Source organism: Monodon monoceros, unplaced genomic scaffold (assembly GCF_005190385.1).
Source record: "Monodon monoceros isolate NGI ecotype Baffin Bay Population unplaced genomic scaffold, NGI_Narwhal_1 Super_Scaffold_10, whole genome shotgun sequence".
Lineage (NCBI taxonomy): Eukaryota > Metazoa > Chordata > Mammalia > Artiodactyla > Monodontidae > Monodon > Monodon monoceros.
In genome coordinates this window covers 3214645-3229699 of record NW_021703766.1, presented here as the reverse complement: position 1 = coordinate 3229699, position 15055 = coordinate 3214645, and the positions used below count along the sequence as shown (strand labels likewise).

Here is a 15055-nt window from a genome sequence, read left to right as displayed (position 1 = left end):
GTCGGGCGCGGGGTGGGGTCTTCCTCGATCCCGTGGTGCTCCGCGGCGCGGTCTCGCTCTTTTCCGGTCGTGAGTAGCCGGGGCGTAGAGGGCGGTCGTTGGCGGGCAAGGTGAGCAGCGGCCGGGCGGCGGCAGGTGAGGCAGCCGGCGACCGGTCTGCGTCGCGAGACTGGTGAGGGTCGGGCGCAGGGAGCCGTCGGGCCTGCGTGAGCGCCGCGCGGCGCTAGCAGGAACCGGCGTTGGGCCTCCGGTCCCGGTGACATTGAGGCCGGCCGGCGGGGGCTCCGGGCTCCGGAGCTGCCGGGTGGCGGTCTCTGTGCCTCCCAGAAGCATCGGCCGGTCCTCGCCTGCGCTGTCGCGGCCGCGGGCTGGCTTCGGCTCTGACCTTGGAGCGTCCGCTGGCCGCGGGCGCGCACCCTAGGGCAGGTCGCTTTGCGGGCTCCCGGCCTCTCCTTCAGACGGTGCTGCGCCACCGCCCCGGGTGTAACGGGGCTCTCAGGGGCAGGCGTTCGGCGTCCGCCCACGCGCGGGCCAGGCAGGTGGAGAAAACACGGGAAACGAGAACGAGTTCAGCCCTGAGGTCATGCTTCTGTTTATTCTGCCCGTAATGGGTATTTTATGAATGCGTTTGGCATCCTTTTCGTCATCGGTGGGGTCCCCTGAAACGTCCAGTTTTAAGGGAGGGGGAGGTAGGGCAGTTAGGCATGATTCAGTGAAGGCCCAGGTGAGAGGTGGGTCATCCAGGTCATTCGTTGTCCTGCAGGGTTTGGAAGTGGCCCAGGGCCCTGTTTGCAGCCTTTCTCCCGGGTTTCCCCTTCCTGTCTTGTGCACACATTAGGTCTTAAACCAAATAATGAATGCAGTGCGTGCCACCGTCCCTTTGAACTGTTGACTTTTTTTCTCTGAACAATGGAGCCCATCATAGCAGCACATTCTAGCTTTTCCAGAGTCTCCTTTAAAAATATTTTTCTCTTTGCTTTGTAAGAAAGCCAGTGTTTAAAAGACAAAAGCAGAGAAACGATATGCAAAATAACCCAAAAACCCAGTTTTCTCTGAATTGCCTTAAGTGCATGCATATGGTGCTTGGTTTATAATGAAGTTCCGTTAAGACGTGCTGACTGCTGAGAAAAAAAAACCTCATCCTAGTTTAATTAGTGATTTCAGAGTCAGTAATGAAGAAGGGATCAGTTATGTTAGGGGGGAGAAGAAGAAAAAAGAATTGCATTGACTTCCAAAATGCATTGGGGCAAAAAGAAGAATCATTCCTAATAGGTGTTTACGCTTATTCATAGGGAAGGTACGTTTTTGTTTTTCAGAATGTTGGCTACCAGAATATTTAGCCTAATTGGCAAGCGAGCAATTTCCACTTCGGTGTGTGTACGGGCACACGGTAAGTGCAACTTTTCTTTTTGCTCTGCTCTGTTTAAGGCCCTGTGCTGGAGTTTCAAACACAGAGGGCTGAGATGGCTAAGATCCTGATCACGCTGTTGAGGAACTTGAGGGGAGGTATAAATATGTTAATGGGGCATACTTCTAGATCAGAGAGTTATTTATGAATCATATTGAATTCTGGTCTGAGTCTTTGCTTAGACTGGTATTTTCCCCCTTTTCCTTCCCTTCCCATGTTTTCAGGTCCAAGTTCAAGTTCCACCCCTTTTAAGAGATCCCCACTATACCTGACTTTAACACTCTCTCCCTCCGACAAAACTCCCAGCCACTTACCTTGAACACGGTTTACATTATTGGGACCATGGAGGGGAAAGAGCTTGGAGTCCTCGCCTGAACTGGGTTCAATCTCGTTTCTACCTTGGACTAGTTACTCACGCTTAGGAATCTGTTTTCTCACCTGAAATATATGTAGACAGCTTAGTGCAGTGCCTGGCACATAGCGAGGTTAGTTTTGCATTTATCAAGCATCTTCTTTGTACTTGTCACTGTTAGGCACTTAGAATAAAAGAATATGAGATATGAAATCATTCCCCAAGGATGTTTGCAGTCTGGAGAGGGAAGATACATGAAGGCAGCGTTTCAGTAAGAGATGGACCCTGAGGAGGAACATTTAGCCTGGCCTCTGGGGTACAGGGGAGGCTTCTAGAGGAGAGGCCTTGCTCTGCTGAAGGGCTAGTAGGTTTAACCTCACATTCCAGAGGGGAGTGGCATTCCAGTCGGAGGGAGAACAAGCAGAAGGAGGAAATGCAAGTCAGCATGGCAGGTTGTGTTACTGAGGGGTCGAGGGCAAGGCTTGAGTGGTGGGTGATAAAGTCAGAGAGCAAGGCTTATGTATCCAGGGGCTCAAAAGCTGTTGCCTGAGTTGCTTTGTGTGTGAATTTTTCCTTAAAATTGTGTCCTGTAGTTGGCAGTACTGTTGTCTTACGTTTCTCTATATTGCTGGTATTGCTCAGGATAACACGATGGACATAGACTCTAAAACAGATCATTTTAGTAAGAGTATTATTGAAATATGTAATTTAAATGACTAGGTAATGAAAAAAATTAGTTGTTTAGTTCATACACGCAGGAAGAAGCACTCCTTCACTAAAAGCCTGGCAAGTCACGTAGGACAGAAATTACATTTTGTTTCCGTTTTGGTTTTGCTAATATATTCCCTTAGCTTTTAGTTTGTTTGCTTAGTTTAGTTGGTAGTATAATTTACAGAAAGGAAAATTTATCTTTTCTGGGTGTTATGTTTCTATGGATTTAGGTACACTCACACAGTTGTGTAACAACGACCCCTGTCAGGACATACAATACTTCCGTCACCCCCAGGAGTTCTTTCATGTCCCTTCGGTCGTTCGGATCTTCTGTAAGAAGTCGACTCGAACCTCCCTTGGTGGCATTGGCCGTGACTTATTCTTAGGGTATTGCGTTAGGCAGAGGAGGTCGGATCTAGTCAGTCCCTTCTTGAAGCCCCTGCTGGCTTCTTGTGCCTGGAGTACGAACAGCGCCCAGCCTCTCTGGTCTCGTCATGTCAGACCCAGAGCGGCAAAGAGCAGCCCACGCCAGCCCTTCCTGTGGGCTCAGGCTCCCAGCCCGCACGGGTGTTCTGTTCCTCAGATGCACTGTGCTGGCCCCTCCTGCCTCAGCTCCACAGGTGTGGATGTTTGCTTCTTTCGAATCATCACCCTCCGTGCAGGTGTTATTTTAGAACAGCCTTTCCTGACCACCTGTCCTGCCTTACCTTGCTTTGTGCTTCCTTAGAGACTGTGGATTTGGGGTAGTTTGAGTGTCGTCTGCTTCTAGAGCACCAGCTTTGGAGGCCAGGGACCTTACCGGGCTTGTTCATTGCCGCGTCTCCAGCACACGGTAGGCAGGTGGAGAGAACTGCAGTCCATTAGACAAGTCTCGTCCTTTAATTTTAAAGTTTTAGTTGTACAAGTCGCACACGAATACATGAACCGGTTCTCCACATAAAATAGCACAGTCTGGAGCACCATTGGTAGCCCTTGTGGGAAGTTTGGATATTTGTGTGGTGACACGTCTGATTGAGAGGGGAGCTTAGATTCACCAGATTGCCTGAGCAGAGGCTCCCCCAAATCCATCCAGTTTGAGGATAGACATGCTAAAACATGCACTAGAATGCAAAGTCTTTGCTTTTCTCACTTTTCAACAGGGATGCTTGGCGTGTTAACCTTTATGTGTCTGCTCCGCACTCCCCTCCCCGCCCCCCATTTACTGCGGGACCAGGCCCAAAGTGCTGAAGAGCCCTTGGCAGCCCTGAGAGCACGAATTGGCCATTCTTGTTCTAGAAAGTGCAATTTCATGCTTAGAGTGTTTGAAGGTTATGAGCATTTACGTCTTTATAACAGCTTTATTGAGATGGAATTTGCATAACACATTCCCCCACTAAAGGGTGCACTTGAGTGGTTTTTAGTTCATTGACTGAGTTGTGCCATTATCACGCAGTCAATTGTAGAACATTCTCATGACTGCAGTTAACGTCAATTTTTAATAACTCATGTGTAACCTGAGTGCTTTGTACTCCACTCATCATTTTGAGAGTTTTTAAATTGGAAGGTAATTCTAGCCATTTTCATCTCACATCCTTTTGGGATAAGGTCGGGTATAAATATATAAGTACGCCAGGCATTTGCAAGTCACAGATACGCACCTAGAGAAACTTTACTGCTTTAAGACTCAAGGTTTTATTTCACTACTGTTAACGTGTTTGGGGAGATTTTAATCATTGGGACTAAGCTAAATGGAGGTGAAGCATTTTTGCAGGACTTCATACCTCTAAATCAGTTTGGAACACAAAATTTTCTTGCAGATGTAGGGTAGAATTGAACACAGCTTTTTGCAGAGGGAAAACCCTAAATAAAATTGAAGCTATTCCTTTTTTTTCCTGCTGTCTGAACTTTTTTCCTCTCTACTGGAAGAATACATGGGGACACACCCACGTGAAGGCACTAAAATTTCTCACTTTTCGAGCAGAATCCTCATTTTTGTCCTCTCCTCTTTCCACTGATAACAGCTTGGGTTTAACTTGCCGGGGGTTTTGTGTGTTTAGTTACACATACCTGTGAGTATCTACATGTAACTTAGCTTTTTAAAAAGAAAACACAACCCTGATAGTGTTCTGTGACTTGGTGGGTACACAGTTGTCTTTCCATTTTGGGCACATGGATCTCTGTCATTCATTGTACTGTTGTAACTTGTTTCCTGCCATGCATGTACCACTGGTTCCCTTCCTCTGCTTGCCTTTTTCCTTTTTTTCCAGATCTCTCATTTCCCAACATGCTCTGTAGTTTATTGTTTGATTCCCACTTCTAGCACGTTGACACTGGTAGGCAGGAATGTTTGCGTTGTTCACTGATCATCCCAGGTTGGAGCCACGCTTGGCATACAGTAGGTGCTTGGTAAACCGTTGTTGAACAGGCCAAATGGCTCCATGATGGCGTGTTTCTAAGGAGTGCAGCTTCTTAGTGCGTCCTTGGTTGGACACAGGTTGTTTGATACTTTGCTGTAATAAGCAGGGGTGCAGTAACCAGCTTTTCATACATCTTTCTTTCTGAACTTTGAACCTTGTTTCTTTCATGAGTTTTTTTTTTGTTTTTTTGCGGTATGCGGGCCTCTCACTGTTGTGGCCTCTCCCGTTGCGGAGCACAGGCTCCGGACGCGCAGGCTCAGCGGCCATGGCTCACGGGCCCAGCCGCTCCGCGGCATGTGGGATCTTCCCGGACCGGGGCACGAACCCGTGTCCCCTGCATCGGCAGGCGGACTCTCAACCACTGCCCCACCAGGGAAGCCCTTTTTATGAGTTTTATATTGTTTTTGTTCTTCCCCATTAGTTGGAGTCCCTTGCAGAAGGGCCTTCACTTAGTCCAGTCTGCAGTCCAGTCCAGGGAACCTGAGCGCCCCCTCTGACCTCTGCATGAACACTGGTCATTGCTGGAAGTCCCGCCTTGTTAGCGATGCCCCTGGCAGGTTTTTGTTTTGCTGTGATGAAAAGCGCTGCTGTTACCCATCTGCCAGCCTCACTTTGCCGTCTGGGCCCCTCAGAAAGGCCTGCTCCCTGTTGCACATGACAGTCCTGTGGCTGTTCGGAATGGTGGCCACAGCCCCTGGGATAACTGAAGTTTTCAGGGTGCACGTACACGTACTTACTTTAGTTTTTAGAAGCACCGCCCTGTTTGTAACTCTGAACCCATGTGAATTTTCAAATATTTATCCAATGCATGTTTTAGGAAGTGTTGTGAAGAGTGAAGACTATGCTCTCCCGAATTACGTCGACCGGCGTGACTACCCCTTGCCCGATGTGGCCTACGTCAGGAGCCTTTCTGCCAGCCAGAAGGCCTTGAAGGAGAAGGAGAAGGCCTCCTGGAGCAGCCTCTCCATCGATGAGAAAGTTGAACGTGGGTATTTAAGGGAAGCAAGGGCAGCTTGCGTTGGCCGAGAATTCTGGTCCTGGGCTGCCGCCCAGAGCCCAGCGTGCTGGGGAGGGTGGGTTGCTGTGGCTCTGTGGGGCTGTCCAGGGCCCAGGCCCCTTTGTCCAGGCTTGTGGGCTCCAGCCCCCCCCGGGGAGGAGCGGGAACAAGGATGCAGAGCTGCTGAGCAGGGCTCTGCAGAGGGCTTAGCGTATGAGAGTAGCTTCTCGGGGCCTCCCTGGGTGGGACTGGGTTGGCTGTAACTTATTGATGGAAGATCAGCGAAATTTCACTGTCAGGTAGGAAAGAGGCATGAAAGTATTATGGGCTTAAATAGACCCTTAAACCTTAATCTAAAGGAGAAGGAATTTCACTGCCTTTTTGTGCCCAGAGTAAACTCCGTAACTTCATGCATCTCCTTCCTTCCCCCTTATGTGTGCGTGGGTGCGTCCGGGCCTCAGGCCTGTGTTGTGTTCCTAGCTGTATGTTTGCCGCCCCCGTGTTGTGGGGAGGAGTGATGGAGCCCCGCCCTGCGGAGGGGCTGTCGGTCCCCATGGCCCTCTGCGCCTACAGCGCTGTCCTTTCTGTCCCCAGTGTACCGCCTCAAGTTCAAGGAGAGCTTCGCAGAAATGAACAGGAGCACAAACGAGTGGAAGACGGTTGTGGGCGCCGCCATGTTCTTCATCGGCTTCACTGGCCTCATCCTCATGTGGGAGAAGCTGTACGGTGAGTGGCGGGGAGAGAAGGGGCCGTGTACCCGGAAGTGGGCCGTGGGGCCTCCACACAAAGTCGGCGCTTCCGTCCTGGGCTCCATCCCCAGCTTGCGTACTGGGTTTGAGAGACTGGCTCACGTGAACAGAAGTGGTGTCAGCAGAGTGCTTTATTCTGAGCGGGCCACGCCCGGCCACGAACGGCTTCCTTTGTGCGGCCCGCCACGTATCCAGTAGTGCTTTCTCTGCTCGCCAGTCAGTTGTCAGAAGAAGGAGTAGTGGAGGTTAGCTCAAGGAGAAGGGAACGTTTACGCGTCAAGGGCTGCTTCTGCCGTCGGGGACTGCAGCTCAGTAACCAGAGTTCTGGGTCTTCGGACCTAGCAGTTTCCGCCCGGCCAGCGTTGCGCTGCCTGCGTGCTTGTTCTGGTGCTGCCTGTCCTGCGTTCTGTCTGTCCAGCCGAGCAGGTATCTTCCCGGGCTGAGCAGGTGTGATCCTGTATGTGTGGCCTGCCTGTGGACGCGGGTCGGTGACAGACCTGTGACCCTCTGCTCTTCCCCCGCGTCACCTTTCGTTCTGTTTGTGTTCTGTCCTTGCCTGTAGACCCATTGTCTGTGTCCTAGAGAGAGGACGCTCTGCTTTTAGCTTAAGTATTTTATTGCTTGCTTTTACAAAGGAAGGAATAATTTGGAAATACCGAGTTGTCGGTGCCCAGGATTCGAAATCAGTGCGTTCACCTGTGTGTGGCTGTCAGGTGGCAGATGGCTGTGCCGCTCGGGTTGCCAGGGAGATGGGGGAAGGCCTCACCCGTGTAGCGCGTTGGCTTGGAAACACCTGGTCAGGACAGCGTTGCCTCACGAAGTTGTTTTGGACTGCAGTGTACGGCCCCGTCCCGCACACCTTTGAGGAGGAGTGGGTGGCCAAGCAGACCAAGAGGATGCTCGACATGAAGGTGGCCCCGATCCAGGGCTTCTCAGCCAAGTGGGACTACGACAGGAACGAGTGGAAGAAGTAAGGGCCCGCCGTTCGCACGCCGGAGCCCCCCCCTTGTCACCTCCGTGCAGCTCCGCACGTTTACGGGAGTGTTCTTTCCCAGTACCAGTGCTAATAAACGAGCAGTTTACGTGACGTCCTCGTGGCTGCTTCTTTGATGATAACTGAAGGAAGTGAAAGCGTCGTTTGAAACACAGTAAGTTTTTCCCAGGTGTCTGTAGTAAGTACATTTTGGGTATAAATGAACTGGCAAAAATAAGTTTTATTAGGGGATAGCATATAAAAACTAAAAATATAGAGTCCTGTGGTATGGGATGTTTTGACAAGAGATTTTTATGAGAGTTAAATCCCCATCACAGTAGCCAGACTGACAGACCTCACCGTGGTCGCTTTTCTCCTGGGACTGTCTCTCCCCTTGAAATTGTGAGTGTTGGTTGGAGTGTGTGACCACGAGATTGGGAAGGGCAGACCGAGTTCTGTGCTCCTGCCTTTTTTTATCTAAGAAGCAACAGCGAAGCCAGTCGTAGGCCGGGCAGGAGTTAAGGAGCCCTGCCTGAGCCCCCGGCAGGCGTCCTGTAGGGGCTCCTCCGTCTGTCCTGTGGTTCTCTCCCCTGGCTCTAACGTCCGTTCCCCTCCCTGGGTCCTGGAGCCCCTGCGTGGGGAAGCAGAACAGATTCCAGAATAGAGCGGGTGCAGAGGGGTCTCCCAGCAGCATTGGTGCAGGGGTGGGTCGGGGGGGAGCTGTGACTGGGAAGGGAAGTTGGTCCCTAGAGCTCGACCAGAGGAATGTCACAGGAAGTTGGCCTTAGAAAGGCTTGTGAGAGGGCTTGAACCAACCAGTGTAACAGGAGGGGCAGGTGAACTGTAGCCCCTGATTGCAGTATCTCCCGCTGCTCTGGAAATGGCCTTGCTGGCTTGTTCTCAAGGGCCAGCTGACTCCCCGGGGGGCCGTCTGGGGGGAGAGGAAGTGCCGGGAGCTGTGGGCTGCGAGTCTGGCTGTGAGGACCAGTGTGGCTCTGGGTGGCTTGGACCTCCCTCAGGCAGTGCCATTTTCAGCTTCTTGCCAGCGAGGGCTCCTGTGGTGGGGCTGGAGTTCTGACCTGGCCCCTCACCTGGCTCTTCTGACCCTTGAACGATCACTGATGGGTCCCCTGCCATGGGCCAGGCGCTCACCGTCTCACTCACCAGAACGACCCCAAGAGGAAGGGGCCCTTCCCGGGTTGGGTGGTGGAGCTGAATGCAGCTAGAGGCCGAGGGCTCTGCCTGAGTGGGAGTCGGGGGTGCTGGAGACTGACCCCCGGACTGCTGCTGCCCTGGAGTGGCTTCACACGGAGTCTCCCTGGGCCTGGGGGCTTCCCCCGGCCACGTCGGAACCACTCTTGCACTTGTTCAGAGGATGGCCACCTGTACCTCAGCGTCAACTTCCAAGATGAGACTGTTGTCCTCTTCTGTCTCTCTGTCTTTGTGGGTCTATGCCTTAAAAAAAAAAAAAATCCCTTTACTGCCATTTTAGTGGAAATTCAGGAGGAAACAGTGAATGCTCGATCCAGCCCACCATCCTTAAGCTGGAGGTCTACGAGCACTTATGCGTGGTCTGCATGTTGTCAGAGTAACAGTGAACACGACCCTTGGGGCTCACCGTTGGGGCTCCCAGGAGCACCGAGGACGAGTGAAACAACGGACAACGTAATTAGAGGGTTCGAGGGGGCTCAGGGTGGTGATGGAGGGGGGGTTTCAGCTGGGGGTGGGAAAAATTCGAGGTCGGTGGTGGGAGACGTCCCCGAGGAGGTAGCCCTTGAGCTGAGACTTGATGACTCTCGCCCACCCTTGAGCAGAGGCAGGGACGAGGGGGCACGGGTGGAGACGGTCATGCTCGAAGGACCGCGGACGAAGGCCCTGAGGACGGAGCTCACTCGGTTCGAGGACCTGAAAGACGACCCGTGGGGCTGAGACCACGTGAGAGAGGAGGGGAAGGGTGTGGAGAGCATGGGGGCCCAGGAGAGAGGGCAGGCTGAGCTCTCTTGGGGGGTGTGCTCATGTAGCCGCAGACAGGGCGCTCACCCTGCCCCTCCCAGGGTGTCTGGGGAGACTGTTGTGGTTCCTTGTGTAACATGAAGTTGGGGCAGGACTTGGAGAAACACCAAGAAGGCTGACGGGACAGCCACCGGCTTAGCTCCCCGGAGGCCAGAGGGTCCCTGTCCCCCCCAGGAGTGGAGATTCTTCAGAGTGGGGGGTCCCTGACCAGCCCAGGCTTGGACTCTACCTGGGAGCGTTGCAAGGCCCTGCTGGGCTGCTGGCTCTCACCTGACGCGTGGAGAGCTCCTTGCCGTTTAAAGTGTGTTTCATCCTTTTCTACTCTTCTTATTTGTGCCTGTCAGTCAGTGCTCACCTTGTTACCGGCTGGCAGCTTTCTACCCTATAGAGCTTAAAAAGCATTATGTACAAAGGAACAAGTAGCAGCAGACGTATCAAACGCAACCCTAGATGCCACAAGGCAGTGGAACCATAGTTTCAACTAGAATGATAAAGTCAGCTCAACTATTAAGCAAGAGCGAGGGAAAAAATAAATACAGGCGAACATGAGGAGTATTGATTACCAACAGGCCTTTGCTGGCAGAAGCGCTGAAGGACATAATCCAGGAAGGAGAAAACTCGGAAGGAGTGAGCTATAAGAAAGAAGGGGGAGCAAAGGGATTGGAAACCATGAGGGCAAATCCACCCAAACACTGGTTGCCTACAACAATAAAAGTGATCATGACCAATTTGGGGGGGGGGCGGATTCTGGGGAGGTGAAGGCTGTGGTGGCATACTTTTAGAATTTCTGTGAAACCCCGCATAGAAGTGGTAACTAGAGAGCAAAACCAAAAACCCTGTTGATAATACCAAAAAATGAGGTGAGGAGATATTACTGTGAACCGACCCCCGTGATCCCCCGAAGGACAGATGGGTGGGGGCAGATCAAGCACGGCCACAAGCCCTGCACAGTATCCGCTTTGGTGCCAGGGGAAGCAGAGGGAAGCAGGGACAGCTGATGGACCTGAGAGCTGAGACCCCGGGGTAGCCGAGGGTTTTGCCAGGGAGGAGGTGTGGTGGGACCAGCTGATGAAGCCGGGAGGGTTGTCCGGTCCAACAGCGGGCGAATGCTGGGGGCCCTCAGTAAGGTCCAGGGGCAGGAGTACTCTCAGTCCTGACACTGACCCTCCTGGGCTGACCTGTGAGACAGGGACCCACACTGCAGAGAAATTGCTGACAGTGGATCAGACTGACCAGGGCAGGGGTGGCAGGGCTGAAGGAACGGCGAGCCCCAGATATGTGCGGAGGAGCTGAAGACAGGCCCCAGATCTCAGAAGGCCAGTTGCCATATTTTTCAACCCCAAATTGAAAACAACCTTGTGAAATTAGAAACGTTATCCTGAACCACACCTCCTTCTAGAAGTTCAGGAAAGCGAACTTCAGCTTCGACAACGGATTACCGTCTGTCCAACGTATTTCAGTGTCTGGGTCCTGAGACACACGAGGAAACAGGGAAGCGCGAGCAACGCTCAGAGATAGAAGCAGCCAACAAGAGTGGGGGTTGTTGGCCGGCTCTCCCCCCAGCACGTCAGTGTGTGTGTGTTCAGTGGGTCCGTGAACTAAGCCGCCGTGGTGGCAGGGATGGAGGCCGTGCAGGCCCCATTACCTAGACTTCCTTTCCCCGAGGCTGACCTGCCGGCCACGGGTGTCGTGTACCTAACCTGCCAATGGCGGAGACCATTGAGAAGCCCCAGCACGGCACCGGTGGACTTCCTTCCTGCATCAGCGGGCTCACTGGTCCCGCTACCCCTCACCTAGAGGCAGCGGACTTCTGAACACTCAGTGGTGGGCACTTGGGCGATAACGCTCTCAGGGAATGGGATTCTATCTTACAGGATGCAGTATATGCCTTTTTTATATCAATTTTGTATTGTGGGAATATATGTAGCATGAAATTCACCGTTTTAACCATTTTTAAATGTGCAGGTCAATGGCATTAGGTGCCTTTGCATTGTTGTACAGCCATCATCGCTCTCCATCTCCAGAACTTCCATCATCCCAAACTGAAAATTCCGTACCTGTTAAACTGTAGCTCCCCATTCTCCCCTCCCCCAGCCCCTGGTAACTGCTCTTCTACTCTCTGTCTGTATGAATTTGCAGACGCTATGAACCTCATGTAACTGGAATCATACTGTGTGTTGCCTTGTGTGTATGACTTATTTCACTCAACATAATGACCTCAAGGTTTGTTCATGTTGTAGCATATGTCAGAGTTTCCTCCTTTCTTTTTTAAGGTCGAATAATTTTCCATTGTATGTATACACCTCATTCTCTTTATCCCTTTGTCCTGTGAGGGACATTTGGGTTGTTTCCTTCGGCTGTTGTGAGTAGTGCTGATACGAACATGGGCGTACCAAATTTGTTTGAGTCTCAGCTCTCGATTCTTTGGGAATATACCTAGAAGTGGGAAGAGCCGGGAAGTAGGTAGCAGTGCTTTAACTGTCTGCATGTCGTGAGACCCAAGGGCATCTTCCATCCTCGTCAAGGAGAATGCTAACTTTCTTTCCTTTCATACGAAATGATGCTTTTAATCAGGGAGCAGTGTGTGCTTCTCTCTTTCTCTTAGACTGAATACATGGGCCAGGGATCCGAGGTGGAAAGGGGAGCGTCTCCTTTCACAGTTACACCTAATAACACATCGACAGGGTCTTTCTTTCCCATTTGTGAACACTCTCTCTGTTGGTTTGGAGGTCTGATTCCTTAGGGAGTGAATGAACGCTTCCACCAGGAGACGCCACAGTGGGCTCCCGTGAGCTGGAGATTGAGTTCGCCAAGACTGGATGGGCTTCTCATGCCGCTGACCAACAGAAAGAGAAGAGGGTTACTCACTCTGTGGGACGTGTGATCCTGAGTATAAACGGGAAATGGGGTTTGTGTTACATAATGGGGCTGAGGAAAGCTATGGCTAGAACCCAGGGGACTCTCCTGGGTGCCTCTTACTTAGATCTTCCAAGTCCAACAGTCAAAGTCAACGTAAAACAGTAGTTCATAGTAACAACAAAGAGACAGGACCACCAAGCATTCAGACCCTATTCATGACCTACGTGAATGAGGGTCACTCCAATAGGTGCAGAACCTCAACCAGCTGAGCCCTGGAGAGGGGCAAAGGAAGCAGAATGGGTAGTAGAAGAAGGACATTAAGAACGTTAATTATGGCTTCACGACTGTTTCACAGCTCAGGACGGCAGCATCCAGGCATGTTTTCTGCCTTGCTTGTTGCGTGTGCCCGTGTGCGTATTAACTAGTTTTTCTTTTCTGCCTTTCTCCTCCGTGCTGTTTTCTGCACGTTTGTTGGAGGTTAATCTTAGTTTTAGTCCCTAGGTAACAGTACTCAGATGAGACTGTGCCTGAATCGAAGGAGCAAGTCACATAGCCCAGGGATGCCTGCAGTGGCTCTTGGGACTCACTGGGGCTGAGGGTGAGAGCATCTTCCTTTGTATGAAGGCCGTTTGCACCTTGTTTGGTGGGGCCGTAGAGTCGTCTGATGTTGTGTGGAGGTTCTTAAACGTGCGTGGTCACAGAGTAGCCTAAGAGATGGACAGTGCCCGGTAAGTTACTGTCTTGGCTTCAAACCTACCCTTCCATACTGGCTGATGGATGCTGGGGTCAGGATGCTGCAAACTGCATTTGGGCTTGGCCAGCTGGCATAGCCTCTGCTGCTGGGGGCCCTCAGGGAGCTGGAAGGCTGGAGGAGAAAGGAGCTCTTCCTGTCTGCCCCTGCTTGCTGTCTGCTTCCTGTCTGCTTCCTGTCTGCCCCTGCTTCCTGTCTGCTTCCTGTCTGCTTCCTGTCTGCCCCTGCTTCCTGTCTGCTTCCTGTCTGCCCCTGCTTCTTGTCTGCTTTCTGTCTGCCCCTGTTTCCTGCCTGCCTCCTGTCTACCCCTGCCCTCCTATCTACCCCTGCTTCTTGTCTGCTTCCTGTCTGCCTCTGCTTCTTGTCTGCTTCCTGTCTGCCCCTGCTTCTTGTCTGCTTCCTATCTGCCCCTGTTTCCTGCCTGCTTCCTGTCTGCCCCTGCTTCTTGTCTGCTTCCTGTCTGCCCCTGTTTCCTGCCTGCTTCCTGTCTACCCCTGCCTCCTATCTACCCCTGCTTCTTGTCTGCTTCCTGTCTGCCCTTGCTTCTTGTCTGCTTCCTGTCTGCCTCTGCTTCTTGTCTGCTTCCTGTCTGCCCCTGCTCCTTGTCTGCTTGCTGTCTGCCCCTGCTCCCTGTCTGCTTCCTGTCTGCCCCTGCTTCTTGTCTGCTTCCTGTCTGCCCTTGCTTCTTGTCTGCTTCCTGTCTGCCCCTGCTTCTTGTCTGCTTCCTGTCTGCCCCTGCTTCTTGTCTGCCTCCTGTCTGCTTCCTGTCTGCCTCCTGTCTGCTTGCTGTCCACTTCTTTTCACTTCCTGTGAGTGTCACCCAGCCTGCAGCTTTACCCCTGCAGTGGCAGTTACTGTCGTAGCAGCAGCTGAGCCCAGCTTTCAGTTGTTCCATCGCATGCGGGATCAGCCTAAGCATATTTCTTGGAGAAGGCCTGGCACAGGTGTGGAGCAGCATGCAGCAAGGCCTGGCATGTTGAGGAGTCTCTGCATGGCCTCCTGTGTGGCTCACAGGCCGTCACTTGGGCCTGTGAGAAGCCTAATGTGTCCCAGTGTGCTCTCTAAAAGGGAGTTTCACCATGGGAGACAGGGTTCATTTTTTTGTGAAAAGAAGTTGAATAAGTTGAACTCTTATTACTATTTTTTTTAAGTCTTAGGAATCCTTTTCTTTTTAAATAAATTTATTTATTTTTGGCTGCGTCGGGTCATCGTTGCTGCGTGTGCGCTTTCCCTACTTGTAGCGAGTGGGGGCTGGTCTTCGTTGCTGCGTGCAGGCTTCTCATTGCAGTGGCTTCTCTTGTTGTGGAGCACGGGCTCTAGGTGCACGGGCTTCAGTAGTTGTGGCTCATGGGCTTAGTTGCTCCGCGGCATGTGGGATCTTCCCCTACCAGGTATCGAACCTGTGTCCCCTGAATTGGCAAGCGGGTTCTTAACCACTGCGTCACCAGAGAAGTCCTGAACGCTTATTTTTAAAATTTTATTTATTTATTTATTATTATTATTTTTTGTGGTACGCGGACCTCTCACTGTTGTGGCCTCTCCCGTTGCGGAGCACAGGCTCTGGACGCGCAGGCTCAGCGGCCATGGCTCACGGGCCCAGCCGCTCCGTGGCATGTGGGATCTTCCCGGACCGGGGCATGAACCCGTGTCCCCTGCATCGGCAGGCGGACTCTCAACCACTGCGCCACCAGGGAAGCCCCTGAACGCTTATTTTTAATTTATCCTTGGTATTGGTATTTGAAGGGGAAAATCTGTTATTTAGGAGGAAGTAGACAGCTCTGTCTTTTGACAGTGACTCTTAGAAACTCTAGAGTTCTTGTAAGTCTTCTCTGTGCTTTGAAAGGCT

At 52.0% G+C, this 15055-nt stretch overlaps 1 protein-coding gene and 1 non-coding gene across 3 annotated transcripts; one reads left to right on the top strand and one right to left on the bottom strand.

Annotated features, from left to right (window-relative positions):
* The first annotated feature begins 6 nt into the window (after window positions 1-6).
* LOC114890025 lies at window positions 7-7719 on the top strand. Of its 2 annotated transcripts, none has more exons than XM_029213527.1 (5): window positions 7-135; window positions 1317-1390; window positions 5685-5852; window positions 6459-6590; window positions 7451-7719. In XM_029213527.1, the coding sequence occupies exons 2-5, from the start codon at window positions 1318-1320 to the stop codon at window positions 7585-7587; spliced, it is 510 nt and encodes a 169-aa protein (XP_029069360.1). In that variant the 5' UTR covers window positions 7-135; window position 1317; the 3' UTR covers window positions 7588-7719. The 2 variants fall into 2 exon arrangements, with proteins under 2 accessions (XP_029069360.1, XP_029069361.1); XM_029213528.1 differs by having other exon boundaries at window positions 21-110.
* A 4308-nt stretch (window positions 7720-12027) lies between these two features.
* Window positions 12028-12158, bottom strand: LOC114890078. Its single transcript, XR_003792216.1, has one exon. It is a non-coding gene; the product is annotated as a U6atac minor spliceosomal RNA (small nuclear RNA).
* Between the last annotated feature and the right edge of the window lie 2897 nt (window positions 12159-15055).